Source organism: Micromys minutus (assembly GCF_963924665.1).
Source record: "Micromys minutus genome assembly, chromosome: X".
NCBI classification, from domain to species: Eukaryota; Metazoa; Chordata; class Mammalia; order Rodentia; family Muridae; genus Micromys; species Micromys minutus.
Genome location: NC_137970.1, coordinates 91,205,485 through 91,223,381, shown reverse-complemented (window position 1 = coordinate 91,223,381; position 17,897 = coordinate 91,205,485). Strand labels below are relative to the sequence as shown.

Sequence of the window (17,897 nt, the reverse complement as noted above, 5' to 3'; positions counted from 1 at the left end):
GGTCTTGACCTGAGCATCTCCCATTACACCTTAAGTTCCTTTAGGATAGGCACGGTGGCTCTGGGCTCTAGATGCTGAGCAGCTAGCAGCACATCTATTCACACTGGTCACATAGGTGGTAGGTAAAATCTCAGCAAGTGTTCAATCAAGTGGTAAATCAGTGTGGTCAGTCTCAGAGCTGGGACCTGGCAGTGCAGGGCAGTGGGAGGGAGGGAAGCCTTCAATAGAGAGACAGGAGACCCAGCTTCTGGTGCTAGCTTTGATTCTAACTAGGTGTATAATCTTCAGAGACTCACTTCTCCTCTATGAGCCACAGTTTCCTCATCTCTATGGGAGGGAAAGAGGGGGGGAGGGAGGGAGGACCGATCCTCTGGCCCCTCCAGTAGCTCTGTTACATACCAAGCCAACTGTCCCCACCCCACCCCTGTGGTTTTCTCTTTTACATTTCTCTGTTAGAATTAGGGAAGAGAGGATGAGAGAACTGGGGGAGGGTGGTTGGGGCCCATTTTGGTGACTAGGGGTTGCCCTAGAGGCGGTGGAATTGACTTGATCATATATGTACAGTTTACAGGAGACATATGAGGCAAAAAGAAACGAGTTCCTAGGGGAGCTCCAGAAGAAAGAAGAGGAGATGAGACAGATGTTTGTCCAGAGAGTCAAAGAGAAGGAAGCGGAGCTCAAAGAAGCTGAAAAAGAGGTAAATGTAACCCTGGAGACCAGGCAGCAAGGAAGGAGGGGCTGAGTGTGGCAGGAAGGTCCTCAGCCTTGACAGAACTGCTAGAAGGCGGAGGGGCGTTAAGCTCTGGACAGGACTCTAGTACAGTTTGGACAAGCAGGAATCTAATGAAATCTGTGTCTTCTTGACCTTTCTTTCCTAAGGATGGGACATTTTCTCATTCTGTTATTATTTACTGCCATTGCCATCCACTATGGTAGTCACTAGCTGCAGTGTAGGCATTTCGTTTCATTTTAATTAATTTATTTATTTAGGTTTTGAAGCAAGGTTTCTTTTTCTTAAAGATTTATTTATTATATATAAGTAGTTGTTTTCACTGTGGCTGTATTCAGACACACCAGAAGAGGGCATCAGATCCCATTACAAATGGTTGTGAGCCACCATGTGGTTGCTGGGATTTGAACTCAGGACCTCTGGAAGAACAGTAAGTGCTCTTAACCACTGAGCCATCTCTCCAGCCCACAAGGTTTCTATATGTAGCCTAGGAGGACTGCAACTCACTGTCTAGCCCAGGCTGGCCTCAAATTTGATACTTTTGCTTGAGCCCCATGAATCTTAGGATTGCACGAATGTATTGCAGTGCCCCAAAATATTTTTTTATTAAGTGACAAATAATAATTGCATATATTTATGGAATATGACTTGTAACTTTAGTAATTATTTATAGTGTAGAATTAGTGAATCTGGGGAATAAATCAGTCATTCACTTCATATATTTTTCTTTTTAGCTCTGTTGGAAACATTTTAAATCTAAGCCAAGTCTGGTCACCGGTCCTATAATCCCAGTATGGAAGAGCAGAGCAGAAACACAAGTTCAAGACTTGCCTGGGCAACTTAGTGAGATACTGTCTCCAAATAAGAAAAGTTGTTAAGGGGGCTAAGAATGTAGCCCACTGGAAGAGCTCTTGTATAGCATACTTGAAGCCCTACATTCAAAATTCCCAGTACTTCTGGGAGTTGGGGCCTTTAAAAATATATTCTTAGCCATTTTTAAATGCACAGTAAAATGTAAAGCTTAGTTCAGTCCTTGTGGATCAATACAGCTCTTGTACTAACTAGCACAGGTAGAGTCTCTCCAGTATCATATAAACTTCTCTTGGACAGTGGAGGACTTGAAGTCATGGAAGGATTGATCCATTTCCCACTTCCTGGACATTTGGAGTTCCGTAGAGACAAATAATCATTTTCATGGTTGGCCTGCCCCATCCTACCCTCTCTGGTAACTATAGGGAAAGGTAGTCTTGGGTCATCTTAGATAAAATGATGAAATCTAAACTGACATCAGTGGGAACATTTCCTGTTTACTTAGATTTCCTACTCTGTCCTCTTGATTTGGGGGGGGGGGTTGTCTATTTATTTGATGTGAGGCTAGGGATGGAACCCAGGCATTCCACATGCTAGATATGTGTTCTACCATTGATTGTCACACCTAACACCTTCATCTCGGGAAAGCATCACTGTAGTTCTAGCTGGGTTTGAAACCAAGCTCTGAGATGGTCCTTTGTAAGCACACGCATTTTGAGCTGGCCAGATATGGCTCAGTGGGTAAAAGTGTTTGCCAGTCAAACATGACAAACTGGACTCAATTCCTGAAATTGACACAAAAGCCGAAGGCCAATGGCGCCCATCTGTAATCCTAGCACTGTTATGGTGAAATGAAAGGCCAAAACAATAGATAGAATCATCTGGAACTTCATAAGCAGCTTGTATAGGGCATGCTGTATGGCAGAGACAAGAGAGACACAAGATGAAAGGAGAGAACCAATTCCATAAAGTTGTCCTCTGGTTTCCATATGCACGCTGTGACACATGGACACACTACCACCACCATCACCACCACCACCACCACCACTACAATCACCACCATCACCACCACCACCACCACCACCACCACCACCACCACCACCATCATCACCACCATTACTACCATCATCACCACCACCACCACTACCACCACCAACAACCACCATCACCATCAACACCACCATCACCACCACCACCACCATCATCACCACCACTACTACCATCATCACTACCACCACCACCAACAACAACAACAATCACCATTACCACCACCACCATCATCATCACCACCACCATCACCACCATCATCACCACCACCACCATCACCACCACCACCACCACCATCACCACCACCACCATCATCATCACCACCACCACCATCAATTTTTATCTTGTTTTATGTGCATAGGTAATTTCTTGCCTATATGTATGTATGTCTTTGTAGTACTTATGTATTGGTGCCCAAGGAGGCTATAAGAGGATTGTAAACTGCCAAGTGGGTTCCAGAGATCAAAACTGAGCCTTCTAGAAGAGCAGAAAGTGCTTTTAACCATTGAGCCATCCCTCTAGCCCATAATAGTAATGCATTCTTTAAAAAGGAATTACGCATATCCAGTTATTCATTATAACAGTTCATCTCCCAATGCCAGAGTAATTGGCCTAAGGTACAGTTTTGAAATATCAGCCAGTGTTTCCCTCTTGGGCCCTAGTTTCCTCTTTGATCTTGTGCTAAAGACCTACCTGAGCAAAACCACTTGAGGAAGTTTGGCTCAGAATTCTGGAGGTACAATTCATCGTGGTGCGAAAGCATGGTAGCACAAGCATAATGCAACAGGTCTGTGCACCATGTGCATGAAGTTCTGGTAATGGCCAAAAGATGGCGTCTAAATCCCTGACAATGGCAGCAATGAGTTAGAAAACGAACTCAGATCCTTTGGAAGGGCAGCAACAAGTACTCTTAATAGCTGAACAGGGCTGGAGAGATGGTTCAGTAGTTAAGAGCACCGGCTGCTCTTCCAGAGGTCCTGAGTTCAATTCCCAACAACCACATGGTGGCTCACAACCGTCTGTAATGAGATCTGATGCCCTCTTCTGATGTGTCTGAAGACAGCTACAGTGTACTTATATATAATAAATAAATAAATCTTTAAAAAAATAGACCTCCAGCCCACAGAATGGTGCCACCCACTTTCAAACTGGGTCTTCTCACCTCAGCCCAATCTAGAAGAAGGCTAGTTTCCATGGTGATTATAAATCACCCTTCAAGTTGACAGTCAAGATTAGTCATCACACTCCTCAAAAACATAAACAAGAGACATAATTAACTAATCCCCAAATCTCTTAACCTTTGATCTCCTTTGACTCTCCAAGATTATCACCAAAGCTTGTGGCAAAGAAAGGTATGAGCTTGATTATCAGTTTCACTTTAAGAAGAAAAATGTTACCTTTAGGAAGAGCGATATGAGCACCTTAAAGAAAACTGAATAAAGGTTGCAGTGAAGTAAAGCAACTGATGCTTCCCTCAAGAGATTGAGAGAAACTGGTTCAGCAAACACGCTCATTGCCGTACCTTACTAGGTTCCAGTCCCAAATGCCCACAGCACCTAGACCACTGGCCTGTAGTCTGCACTGCAAATGCTACAGAGTGCAACATTTCCTCCTGAATCCCCAGGAGAAAGAAGAATTATGCTTGCTCTATTTACTAAGGTTATTTTCTGCATTCTAGTAGTGTGACTGCCCGTGCTTCAGGCTCTCTGATCCACTTGCCACAATAGCCTTGTCTCTGCTTAAGACTAAGGTCTCAGATCTGGAGAGATGGCTTAGCAGTTAAGGGTATTTGTTGTTCTTGCAGATGACCAGGGTTTAGTTCTCAGTACCATGTATGGCGACTCACAACTTAACACATCCTTAATTTGACTTCCAGGAGATTGTTGCTTTCTTGTGAACGCTGAGTCAGGTACACGTGTGGTATACACACACACACACACACACACACACACACACACACAGAGGCAAAATATACATACAAGTAAAATAAATAATTTTTCAATGAATTGTTTAAGGGCTGGAGAGACGGCTTAGTGGTTAAGAGCACTGACTGCTCTTCCAGAGGTCCTGAGTTCAATTCCCAGCAACCACATGGTGGCTCACAACCATCTGTAATGGGATCTGATGCCCTCTTCTGGTGTGTCTGAACACAGCTACAGTGTACTCATATAAACATAATAAATAAATCAAAGCATGACAACTTGAGTTCAGAGCTCTAACACCCACATAAAGAGCCAGGCATGGTTGCACATGCCCGTAATCCCAGCCTAGAGAGGCAGATATAGGTGGATTCTAAACTGTGCTTATTAGGGAGATCTTTACATATGGGAGATCCCATTATATAATCCCCTAAAGATTGGGTTGAGCTTGGACAAAGGCCTTTATTTTTCATATTTCTCATATTTTCAGTTTTCTCATAAATGGACCTAAGAGCAGGATTCACTTCAACAGTGTTGTAAGCTAGGCATGGTGGCATATACCCGTAATCTCAGCACTCAAATAGCAGAAACAGAACGATATATCAAAGTTAGTGGTTGGCTTATAACAAACTCAGTAAACACAGCAAATACTATTATCAACCACGCCTGATAACTACACTGGTTGTTTTAAATAAAATGTCTGCTCAAGCAGAATGTGTTGTTGTTGCTCGACCATCTCAGAAGCAGAGATTGTGAGGACAATCTTCAGCAATCTACAGAACAATCCTTGGCTCCGATCAAGTTGGTTACCGGTGGGAGCGTCTCCTAATGTTTAACTGTCCTGTAGGGCTACAGTTATGGTGATTCCTACCTACTCTTAGTTGGACTGGGGGCTGCTTGCTGCGGCAGAGGGACTCTCTCTAACCTCCTTGTGGCCCTCTGCCAGCTGCATGAGAAATTTGACCGTCTGAAGAAACTGCACCAGGAAGAGAAGAAGAAGCTGGAGGATAAGAAGAAATGTCTGGATGAGGAAATGAACGCCTTCAAGCAGAGAAAGGCGGCGGCCGAGCTGCTTCAGTCTCAGGGATCTCAGGCTGGGGGCTCGCAGACTCTGAAAAGAGACAAAGAGAAAAAGAAGTAAGTAGCAGGCTGCTGCCGCCGCTGGTGGTGGTGGTGGTGGCGGTGGTGTGTGCGTGTGTGTGTGTGTGTATGTGTATGTGTGTGTGTGTGTATGTGTGTGTGATCTTTCTTTTCCTGCTCATCCCTACCCCCTCTGTCTACTACCTGGCACCTAGAAGCCAAGGGGATCTGTGGGCGGGTCTGAACTGTCCCTGTAGCACCAAGTTTGAGTTGCTAAGAGAAGAGTGGTATTCCCAAAAGGGTAGCTTTTCTGTTTGTCCCAGCTGGGAAAGCTCTGGTGACTCAGGAAGAGGGACTAGAAAGTAGGGAACAAACCAGGAGAGATACAGAAGGGTAACGGGGATGTAAAAGGAGAGCAGCAAAAAGGATGGGCAGACCAGGATCATGGAAGACAGGAGCTTTTAATAGAAGCTCTAGTTCTTCCCCAGACCCTAGAGCAAGTGGTTCTCAGCACAATATTCAACCTCTATGGCAGTGTTTTCAACCTTCTTACTGCTTCAGCCCTTAAACACAGTTCCTCATGTTTCGGTGACCCCCCCCCCCAACCATAACATTGGTTGCTAATTCCGAGTATCATGCAGCTTACCAGGCTGCTTGCTCCTCCCACATCTGACGGGAGGGGACTACATTCTAACCATTGCTCTGCCTCAGTTCCCAAAAGATACAGCCTGTGGAAGGTAAATGCTACCACTGAAGGCTGCGCCTTGTGTCTCATCTCCCATTCCTTTGTTATACCTTTGCGATGGCTGCTTTCTTATGCCCAGCCTGGGGTACTAAGAACCCAGGGGGGAGTTTTCAGATGCCAGTATCCTCTTCGTAGCCCATTTTCAAGCTTTGGGGAATGGGCCTGAAATCATTTTGTTTCCCTAAATGTTTGGTGAGTTCATAGTTCTGCTCTACCCCTAATATCTGCTTGCACAAATTACCCACTCCTCATTTTAGAACCAGAGAAGAGGAAAATGTTTCAGGAAAGAAAATACCCAGAGGTTCCCTTGTGCTCTACGGTTGTTTGTACAGTAGGTTTCAGGGAACTCCAAGACAGAGTATCTAATAATACCCTATCTTAAGGATTTTTATGGTCCCAGAGATATCCATGGTCATGGCCTTCTATTTTGGACCACTCATTTGAATCAGCCACAGGATGTTTCCCAGAAGGAAGAACAATCTTTTTGCCTCTGTCCTGGGATTCTCACTTAAGAATCACACCACGAATACAAATGATTTAATAATTCAAGGCCCTGAGTGTTGCCATCTTATTATCTAGTGTGACTACCTAATAAGTAATTTGAACATTTTCACCAACTTGGTACAGAGTTTTTTTTTTCCCTCGAAGACAATCTTAAAACTACATATCGCTGGAGGGTAGTAGCCAGCGTGGTCTACAAAGTGAGTTCCAGAACAGCCAGAACTGTTATCTAGAGAAACTGTCTCAAAAACTAAAAAAAAAAAAAAAAAAAAAAAAAAAAAAAAACAATCAATTAACCAAATGAGCAAACAAAATCCCTACATATCAATTACTTTTTTTTTCTTTTCTTTTTTTTTTCTTTTGCTACCAAAAAAAGAGTTCAACAAGCCAGATGGAAAACCTCTTTGGACCCACCATTTTTTTAACTTATCAGTGATGGTATATTAGTTATACTAGCAGGAAACAATTCATCTGTTCCTTTAGAGAGTGGTATGGGTGGAGCCCAGAGCTCTACATATGTTAAGCTCGAGCTTTACCCCTTGAGATGCATCCACAGCCCTGGAACGTGGCACCTCACACTAGCAATGAGAGCTGGCACAATAGCTTGTCCCCATCCATACTCTAATGGCCATACTCTGGTGGCCACAAGTCTGGGCACCATATGCCTCTTTATAAGCAATTTGTTACCTTCTGGAACGTGTGGCACTAAATGTATGCTACTCTGATCCCAAAGTGCTTTTTGCTGCTGCTGATTTTAGGAGGGTAGAGATTCTGGTAGAAATGTTTTTGAGACAGACCATGGTTGGATTTGACCAAGTTTCAGATTCAGTATTTCCTCTGGATGCCCCAAGGAGACTAAGAAAGAATAGCACTGTTTCAGGGTTGTCTACCAAGCCACCCGTGCCTGTTCCCTTTTCTGTTTCTCCCCATCACCTTAGACTGCTAACATTTCATTATTGGTATTAATTCATAATATTGGATTTCTCCTCATGCTCAGGCAACCTTCATTAGTTCTTACTGTTTTACAGTTAACTCTGCTGTTTGCTGCATGCTGCATGACACCCAGGGTCCTGGTAAGCTTTATTAACTCTAAATAATACTGGCAGTGGCTTCTGACAACATACCTCCCCAAACCCCACACTTGTACCACACATAGCTAACCATAAAAGAAATGGCTCCATTGAACCTGCTAATTTCCTCCTGAGACTTACAGTATGAAGATGGAATCTGACTGGTTTTAAGTGGAATGCCTGCCTGCCTGAATGAAAGTAAGTGTGTGTGTGTGTGTGTGTGTGTGTGTGTGTGTGTGTGTGTGTTCTCGAGAGCATTTATAGAACTTGGCTGACAAAACAGCTGTGTAACATAGGTGGGTAGATCATGTGACCCATATGTAAGGTTTCAGTTCACATGTAAGGTTTTTTTTTCTTTTTTTCTTTAAGAGCTGTAATCGTGACTTTAAAAATTGTGACGATGTAGGAAACTACTGGGTTCACAGTCCCTACCTGCAATGTCACAGTCAGTATTGACCCACATACACACCCCTAATTTAGGAATGCATCATGAGAAATTGCTTCTATGTCTCCTCTAGTAACTTTCTTATCTGAGGGGTTCAGCTTCTCCAATTTCTTTTGATTATATGCCCTACCCTCAAAATATAAGCAAAGTGGAAAACAAGGAAGAGACCTCAGATACTACAGGGAAATCATTACATTTGGTTCTGTGAGGGCTAGTGAGGCCCCCAGCAGGCTTTGGGGGCAGGGGCCTTTACCTTTCACAGAAATCCATCTTAGCCTAGCATCCTGAGTTCAATTCCTAGAGCCCACAGAATAGCAGAAGGATAGAACCAACTCCAAAAGTTGTCCTCTGATCACACTACACCATGGCATGTGTACCCACAAATAATAATAAGTTAATTAAAAAACAATAATTCTGGATCTGGAGAAGTGGTTCAGGGTGGTTAAGAACACTTACTGTTCTTCCAAACAAGCTGAGTTTTGTTCCCATATATTATCACACACACACACACACACACACACACACACACACACACACACACACACACACACACACACAAATATAAAAGGTTTAAAATGTAATTCTGTAAGTAAGTATGAGCTTCATGAAAACCTCTGCCAAAGAGGTAAGCTGGTGATTCTTAGTAGGGATCCCTAGGGCTAGTGTCAATCAAAGTAAATAGGATTGGTTCCTGCTATCACAGCTTCTACAGAGAGTGAAAAATAGTCGTCTAGGATGAATGAAAGCAGTGCTTAAGCACCTTTTGTCTACTCTGCCATCATCAGGTAGTGAAGGAAAAGTAAATGTAAATGCTTTTAACAGCACAGTTAGATTGACTTATTTTTAAAACTCTACCATAGAAACTAAAATGTGGATAAGAGAAGAGATAATAGTACAATTCAGCCCCATATTCCTGGAGCTCAGTCATCAAAGAATCATTGACATACAGCTAACTCAGATTCTGCAGTCACCTCAAACATGCTGGATTATTGTAAGGCAAACGCTGTATCAATTCATGTGTAAAATACATAGTACATATTTCTATGAGATAGTGATGCTTCAAAACAAACACGGTCACCCTTGTCGCACTTACAAAATCCACAATACTTTGATAGCATAAAATGTCTAGTTGGTGTGGGAAGTACTCCAGTGGTCTCATGAATTGCCTTACTCCGTTTGTTTGTTTGGGTTGGGAACTAAAGCACTGAGATGTCCCCTGGCTAGGCCATGCATAGGTTTATATGGAGAGCCTGCTGTTAGTCACCAAACCAATGGCTACAACTGTTGCTAGAGACTTCAGGCAGCTGGCAAAGGCATCCTCCTTCCAAGCAAATCCTGGCAAGGAAGTCCATCCAGGCATCTGAAACACATAGCCCAGGAAACTGAGTCAAACGAATGCATCCTAAAAGAACAATGAAATGATTTACCGACTGGTTTAAAAGCAAGTCCTGGAGCCCCTGCTAAGACACTGGCAACAAATAGAAGCGTTCTATTTAGGAAGACAAAATTCCTGAAGTCTATGCTTCCCACCATAGTTCAAGTGCCTAGCTAAGCGTCTGACACAGAATAGGAGCTCAGATCATATGGAGTTTCTTTATTCTAACATCTTCAATGAGAGCAGGACAGGTGTATCCTGGTGAATTCAGTTTTGACAAGTTCAGATTTCACACTGATTGTCAGAGTTTCATTCAGATTTCCCTGAGTACATCTTTATTAGTAGCCATCCCTATGAACCCTGGAAAACTATGAAGTCATGCTTTGTAAGTAAGAGACAAGTGATAAAGAGCTGGAGCAGCCAATTTGAACCTTGAGTAGGCCGCCTCTTCTTGGCAAGCTTCTCTGTAGTGGACTGCAAAAGCAGTTTTAGATCAGTTGCTCTTAGAGAGTCTTAAGCTGCCAAGAGTCTAAAAGCCACAAAGCTTATGTACCCTACTTCACAATACCTTCCCTTGGGGGAGGGGCGTTGATCAGAAAAGCCATCTGGAATGCAGGCTGTGTAGGGCTTCCTTATATATGTGGGACTGTGGAAAACTGATTGCATATTCTCTGATATGCATGCTCTTCTGACTCCACTCCCACCAGATGGCCTTTATTTAGTAGGGTAGCTGTTGTGTCCATTTTTTTCCTGAAAATACCTGAGAAAATCAACTAAAGGAAGGAAAGTTTAGTTCTGTGCATGGTCACTTGGCCCCGTTGATGTGGCATAGGTCCTGACAGAACATCATGGAGGAGTGTGTACTGGAGCAGAGGTGATTACTTCACGTCCACCGGGAAGCAGAGAAAAGAGGCAGGGACAAGATATAGCATCACCCGGCTTGCTCTGGTGACCTACTGCTTTCAATAGGCCCACCTTCCAGTAATGTCTTTACATGAATCCTTCACGGGATTCCTGTTAAAATCAGAGCCCTGGGATTCTAATTACTTCCTCAAAGCCCATTTGTTGGCAAGGAAGACTTCAATACATGAATCTTTGGAGCACATATCATATCTAAACCATTAATTTTTTTCTTCAGGTCATAAACAAGGATTTAGATACATAGCTAAGAAGTTCTCTGAGATAAGGCTATCCCAGTCTCTTATCCTGGATGTAATGAAACTTTGTTCACAACCACAGGCATGTCAGTCTCTTCATATGTGACATAGGGACCAATATGACTTATTTCTAGAAATGAAACCCCAGGAGAGGATAGGTCAAAATGTTACATGAGCACAAGCCAGTGACAGGCTTCTGTAGTTCAGGTTGACAGGTCAATGGTTGAAACCCAACCTCAGGGTAGCAGTTAGCCAGCTAAGCTTGCTCTGAAGACTGCCAAAGTTGAAACCTCACCTTCTTTTCCTGTGGGTAAGGAGGCTGTGAGCCTGATGCTATATTTGGTGACTTAAGGTCACTAGAGAGTTGATATTCGTGGACAAGGTTGTGTGTGTGTGTGTGTGTGTGTGTGTGTGTGTGTGGACAAAATTTGTCAAGAACAGATTTTTAAAAGCTGTGTGAGTTTTGATCTTTATTTTGCTTTTTAATACCACTACTGCTGCATTCATGTCAGAAAGCATTTTTCCAGGAGGCAATGCACAAGACTTTAAGACCATCTAACATAGCTATTCTACTTTATCTATTAGTTATGACTTAATTTCCTTCTGACTGTTTTTGGTACATTCATCCATCCATTCATTAACCCCCCTTCTCTTTTCATTTTCAGTTTGGGCTTCCTGTAGACGCGCCCTTTCCTGTGCAACAGAGCTGGGCCTCCCTCTCTATTTCCCCCTTAACATGCTTAGGGGGCATACACCCCATGCCTTCCCCTTTCCTTCCTACGAATGTTTATAGAAGCCCGAGAGTCAAATGATGATGTCTGGCCCCTGACCAAGAAGCCAGCAACCACGTGGCTTGGAGATACATTCCATACCTCAGTCCCTTGCCTAGTACCCTCAGCCATATGCACCCCCACTTCCCCAGCCCGTCTTTGCCAGACTGTCACGTGTTTACAGGTTGCTGTTTGCCACATTTTATATGGCTTCCCCATTTGAATTTAACCGATACTTGTTTCCTTGAAGTATTTCCAACCACCGTGGCTGGATAGGCAGCAGTCAGAGGTCAGAACTGTCCCCTTTAGACTCCTGCATCCTAGTCACTGGAGTTATTCTCCCACTCCTCTAATGCCAGAACCCATAGCCCCTTATCATAGGTTCTAAAAGAAATGCCCGTGGTGCTTATTTCTTCTCCCATCTTAGCCCAGCCCATTCTCGATTCCATTTACCAGGAGTCACTTTCCACAAGCTATGTCAAAAGTCAGCCACACATTTGTTTACACCCAGCCCTTCCTGTAGACAAAACACAATTGCTGGGGCAGATAGTGTATACTCCCCCTCTCTAATCCTGGGTACCCCACAGATACAGAAGGGAAAATAAACCAGAATGTTATTACCAGCCTAGAGCCTTGATTGATAGAATTCAAGAATTCTCCTGGGGGGGGGGGGCGGTTCAACATGCCACTGGTCATCTCTTCTTGCCACCCCAATGAGGGGGAAGAGCAAGAATCACAATCTCAGTTTGTAAACTGGTGAGCTGATCCAGGAATCTAAGGACTTGATATTTTAAAACTATTGTAGCCTTCCATTTAAAATTTAAATCCCACCTGATTGTGGCTTTTGGAAGCCCTTTGAAGTACAGAGCCTTCCACCATCAGGGCCATGAGGCAGAGTATGGCTTTTGGTGTTTGGCTAGTGACAGAGCAACAGCTAGAGGCGACCTGGCAATGATCTGTGGCTAATATGGCGTCTCTCTGCCCTTCCTTTGCAGTAATCCATGGCTGTGTACTGAATAGTATGGCCCGCTACAGCTGGACTGGACCCCACTTAGCCTTTTAAGCGAAGGTTCTTATTTTAACTGACAACTTTTTTTTTAAAGATGGTGCCAGACAGCTGGGCCCTCCACCCTTGCTCTGGTACTTCAAGCATTTCATTTTTGGTTTTGTTTGCTTTGTTTTTGTGAGTTCTGCTCTGCAGCTTGCTTCTGCCTCCCAGTCCCACTGGTATGGACCATGACCTTCTTCTTTTGTCTTCTTATAAAGGTGGCTGTATGATCACTACCTCTAAAAAATTGCAAGATGATAATAAATTTACAGGCCTTCTGGACTGTTGCAAAAGGGCAGGGACCGTTGTCTACAATCATAGTTAATAACTTGAACCTAAGACTAAACCCAAAGCACAACTAGTTAAAAAGCAAGCAAGACAATGTGTGCACTTTCTCTTTTCTTGTTGGCAAACAGAGAAGGTGGTTTTGATGCATGCTGGCCAGAGGCCAGAGGCAAGTGGGGGGGCGGGGCGGGGGATGGGCAGGAGCTAGTCCTTGGGAAAAACCAACTGGAAGTGGAGAATTTCAGGAAACCCTATGCCTAGAAGCAAAACTAAACAAAACAAAACAAGCCACTACCAAGAACAGAGAGCCCCAAAGCAGAATTCCCAAGTATCTCAGATGCAATCTGTAGTCCAGAGTCAGGCTACTGAGTTAAGGCTGTCTGAGTCTCCTTGAGAAAGGCCCCTTCTTTTTTTGTAGCCATGGGGTTCTGTATGGAAAAAGAAAGTTTGTTTTTAAAACAGGTTCTTACTATGTGGCCTTGGAATCACAACACAGTAGACCAGGCTGGCCTGAAATTCACAGAGATTGCCTGCCTGTATTTCCAAGTGCTGGGGTTAAAGGCAAACACCACCTCCCCAGAGTGCCTGCCAGCCAGAAAGTATCATCTTCCTTCAGAAGTACTTGTATTTTGAAATGAGGCCTTTCATTTGCATTTGTATATAAATTCAACTACTTGAGGCTGGAGGATGTCAAAATACTTCACAAATACTTGAGCTATGCAACCTTCCAAAAGCAAGCAAAAATTGTATATAAAGTGAGGAGCTTTTTGGTCCACACAGCTGATATACCCCACCCTGTGCAGTAGGAGGATATTGACACAGAAAAGTGAAGCGACTTGTCCAAGGTTCCACTGCTACTGCTTGGCAAAGCACCAGCAAGATTTCCAGTGTCCTGTGTCTGGGTTCCCAGTCTTTCGCACCAAGAAATCCAAGAATTTGTGTATTTTCCTGGAGAAAAGATTTTTTTTTTTTTTTTGATGTTCAAAGAAACCAGTGTTAGAAGACTCTTAAGGGTTTTCACACAGAAAAATAGGATGGGTGGGTAGGCACAGGTGAAGAGAAGGCTCCAAGCCAGCTGCCATAATGCCGGACGATGACTTGTCTGGAAATCTTCCAGACTGTCAGATTCTATAAGTCTGGACCAGGACCAGGCCAGTGTGCATTTCACTGGTGCACTGTAATCAGGGAACTCAGGTGGATTATAAAAGCATCGAACCTATTAAATGATGATGCTAAATTTCATTGAGAAATTCTCACTGTAAATGGAAAAGCTCATGTTTTTCTTCACTTGAAAGTCTTTAATTACTACAATTGTTACTATTTCTTTTTAAAAAATTACCCTACGTTCCCTGTTTACTTCTAGTGAAACAAAAACCACTCATTAGAAATGGTCTGTGCTGCTTTTCCAGATTTCCTGAGACACACACACACACACACACACACACACACACACACACCCTTCATTTTTCTTAAAGCCAAGAAGTCTACTTTCCCCACCTGGTTTGGAATTTTTTTTAATCATTTGGCATTCACATTTGGCTGTTAAAATGTGCTTACTTTTAAATTAAAGCAAGATGCAATTAAACTGGTGTGTGGTGTTCTTCAAAACTTCTCTACAGATTTCCCCATGGTGATGGCCTGTCGTGACCTGTCCCTGTCTTCTTGGCAGTTAATCTGTGCTACCTTCCACTGTCCACTGCCCTTGCATGTCACTTTGAATGTCTTTTCTCTGGCTAATTTCGTGTTTTCTCTCTCTTTCTCTCTCCCTCTCCAGCTTTTTTTAATCTTATCTTCAGCGGCTGTACTGAGTCTAAAGGAGAAGACTGCCATTATAGAAGAGGTAGTTAGGGCTCCATACTGTCTCAAGCAAGAAACCAACCAGTCCCCCTCCCCTGCAACTGCGCACATATACACCACACTCAACAAGTGTCCATGAGTCCCCGTGTCCAGGCAAGAAGCTCTCTTCTGACTTACATGGTGTTTCACATGGAATTGTCTTGTCCTAAACTCACAAGGCAGGAAAAGAATCATCAGACTGGAAATGGACCAAATGTGACCTCAGAGAGACAACATCAGGACCACTGTCCCAGGTGTTAAGTAACCATGGCAGGAGACCTCATCTGTGGGTGTGTGCTGTTCACAAGGTTTTGAGTTTTATGTTTTTTTTTAAAAAAAAACAAAACAATTCTCTGGTTGACTGTCTTCAGACACTATTAAGCTGATTCTGAATATGGAAGAGAAAGTTGAGTGACATTTGCATCTTCAGAATTCACAGACTTTTTGCAGACCCCAGCAAGGGGGAGAAATGGAACAACTACCATTCCGCTGGAGAAGGACACGAGTGGGGCTTAAGCTTAGTTGGGAGCGAAGTTTCTCCACAAAAACTTCTAAGGGGCTTTGCAGGTTTTGCAAGAGGTTTCTGCTCAGCTTGGTATCTTGAAGGAGAGCGTTGACGTCATTGGCTTTCCTTCCTCTCTGAATCCCATGTGGATGTTCATCCCTATCTGTTCCCAGCACAAACACCGACATTCTGCTGTCTTGTCTATTGAGAGAGCCTTTTTGCATGTTTTCCAGAATCTCTGTTTGTTTTTCCCTTTCTTCTCTGTGGTTCTTTTTGCTCAAATGTGGGATCAGTCACTGCCCCTCTGGGGCTTTCATTCTCCGGAAGATACATCCCAGAACCAGCACTGTTTAGCTCATTATCTTTCTAATGTCCATGTCAATTTTCAATAAAATTCCAAGAAATGCTCAGTGGCTCTATGATCTGCTCCCATCCGTTGGTGGCATGGGTCACTACAATTTGCTTTAGGAATGGGTGGCCACCTCCCAAGTGGATAAATTGGGAGGCTCAGAGAGATGCCAGGAACCCGCTAAGTCTTCCTCAGTGGACTGTCATGCCCCCTCCCCCTGCCTTTCTTCTTCTTGTCCCTGAAATTCCCATGGGACAGGGTGAGTATTAGCAGGCAGTCCTCTGCTTTCCCTTTAGTTAGCACCGATTGAACTAATCAAATGAACTGTTTGACAGGAGAGGGAGGGTGAAGACCGAAAATGGCATTCCACAGAACAAGAACAAAAACAGCTCTGTGGTACTCCTCCTCTGTTCTCCTGTGATGCGAACATTTTCCCAGTTTCATCAGTGGAAAGGCGTTCTGTAGATAATAAGCCCTGGGTCTCTCAGGGATGCCCTCCCATCCTCCCGAGCATTAAGGTAGGCAAAGGGGAGAGTGGGTCAGTTTTCAGAAATCTGTTTGCGAGTGAATTGTGGCTTGCTTCCCTCTGCTTCATTTGCCTGATGGCCAAATGATGAAGAAAGGACCAATGAGTCTTCTCTCTGGAAAACCTGGACACCTCTTCTTGGAAACCAGAGCAGATAGCATTGACCAGCCTCTACCCAGATCACACACTAGGGGGCAGCAGAGTAAAACTATACTCGCTCATGACGTTAGTGAACACTGATCCTGTGAAGGTGTGGGAAAATACAGGATCCTTAGCCTATTGGAACAGCGGGAAAGTTGTGTTAAGAAAACCACAGGTGGCCTGGTAATACAGTAAGGCACCTGTCACCAAGCCCAACTATTTAAGTTCGATCCCCGGGGAAGGAGAGAACTGATTCCTTGCAAGTTGTTCTCTGGTCTCCCTACACATGTCCTGGCACTTCACCCTGACAACACTCCATCTCCACCACCACCACCCCCCCCCGAAAAAAAGACACAAAATACTGAGTTTGAAGCACTGGGGTTCCATTTCCAATGGTAAAAGCAATAAAATCCAAAACCAGGGATGGTGTCAAATTCCTATAATCTCAGCATTCAGAAAGCATCGGGAAGAGGATGACTTATCTGATCAAACATAGTAAATCCAAGGCCAGCCTGGGTTACATATGTCTCAGTAAACCCAATGGGTTGGGGGTGGGGCTTCTTGAGAAAAGAAGAATACCAGCAGACCCTTCACAGAACTCGGTGAAAACGACAAAAAGGACTGGGGCATTAGGGCCAGCAAGATGGCTCAGCAGGAAAAAGTACTTGCAGCCAAGCCTGATGACCTGGGTTTGATCCATGAAACCTGGTGGTGGAAATAAAGAACTGACTCACATAAGATGACCTCTGAGTTTAAGTCATGTGCATGGTGTGGGCAAATGTGAGCACAAACTCGCTAATTTTTTTTTCATCCATGGATAACAACTGGAGAGATGATCTATAGGTTAAGAGCGCTTGCTGTTCTTGCTGAGGATGGGGTTGCTAGCACACAAGCTGGGGCAAAGGTTCACAACTGCCCCTGCAACTCCAGGTCCATGGATTCTGTGTCCCTCTTCTGGTCTCTGAAGCTGGAGAATTCACAAGCACATGCCCACACAGAGATACAAATACACATGATTTAAGTATATCTTAAAACAACAAGAAACCTGTCCATTAACTAAATGGGGTGCCTTGGTTTGGATGTCTCCCATTGAGAAACATCAATGGGATTTTGCACTACTGCTTGCCTTGCTTGGCATGGGCTTTAGAATGTCCTAATGAAGCAGGGATGTCGTTCAGTTGGTAGAATTCTTGCCTGGCACTTAGAGCCCTGGGTTCAATCCTCTGCACAAAAACATGTGGCATATTTTTGTAATACAACACTGAGGAGACGGAGACAAAGGGATCAGGAGTTCAAGGCCAGCCTTGACCATTGTGTAATGGTCTATGCCAACTTCCATTATGGGAAGAAGGACATTCTTTCCTATAACCAAAATTGTCAACTTTGGTGCCTGACTCATCTCATTATTACATCATTTTAATCTACAGAATAATTTTCTTTACATAATTTTCCCTAAAATGTAGGATTTAGTCATACATTCTGCCTTGTCATTTAAATTCCCTTTAATTTGGAAGAGAATTTCTTTACCTTTTATGAGACTGATATTTTTCTAGTATTT

The 17,897-nt window shown here is 43.7% G+C and overlaps 1 protein-coding gene across 6 annotated transcripts in view; it reads left to right on the top strand.

Moving 5' to 3' along the window:
• The window catches only part of SEPTIN6 (septin 6), a 151,667-nt gene extending 136,829 nt beyond the window's left edge, over nt 1-14,838 (top strand). For 3 of the 6 annotated variants that reach the window (XM_080910730.1, XM_080910731.1, XM_080910732.1), the window contains 3 exons: nt 565-697; nt 5,453-5,643; nt 12,645-13,062. In XM_080910730.1, the coding sequence (XP_080766856.1) occupies nt 565-697; nt 5,453-5,643; nt 12,645-12,669 (349 nt within the window). In that variant the 3' untranslated portion in view covers nt 12,670-13,062. Of the gene's footprint in view, nt 1-564; nt 698-5,452; nt 5,644-7,860; nt 7,906-11,544; nt 11,680-12,644; nt 13,063-14,756 lie in introns of those variants that run through there. The other 3 variants (XM_080910735.1, XM_080910734.1, XM_080910733.1) reach the window with 3 other exon arrangements.
• The last annotated feature ends 3,059 nt before the right edge of the window (nt 14,839-17,897 follow it).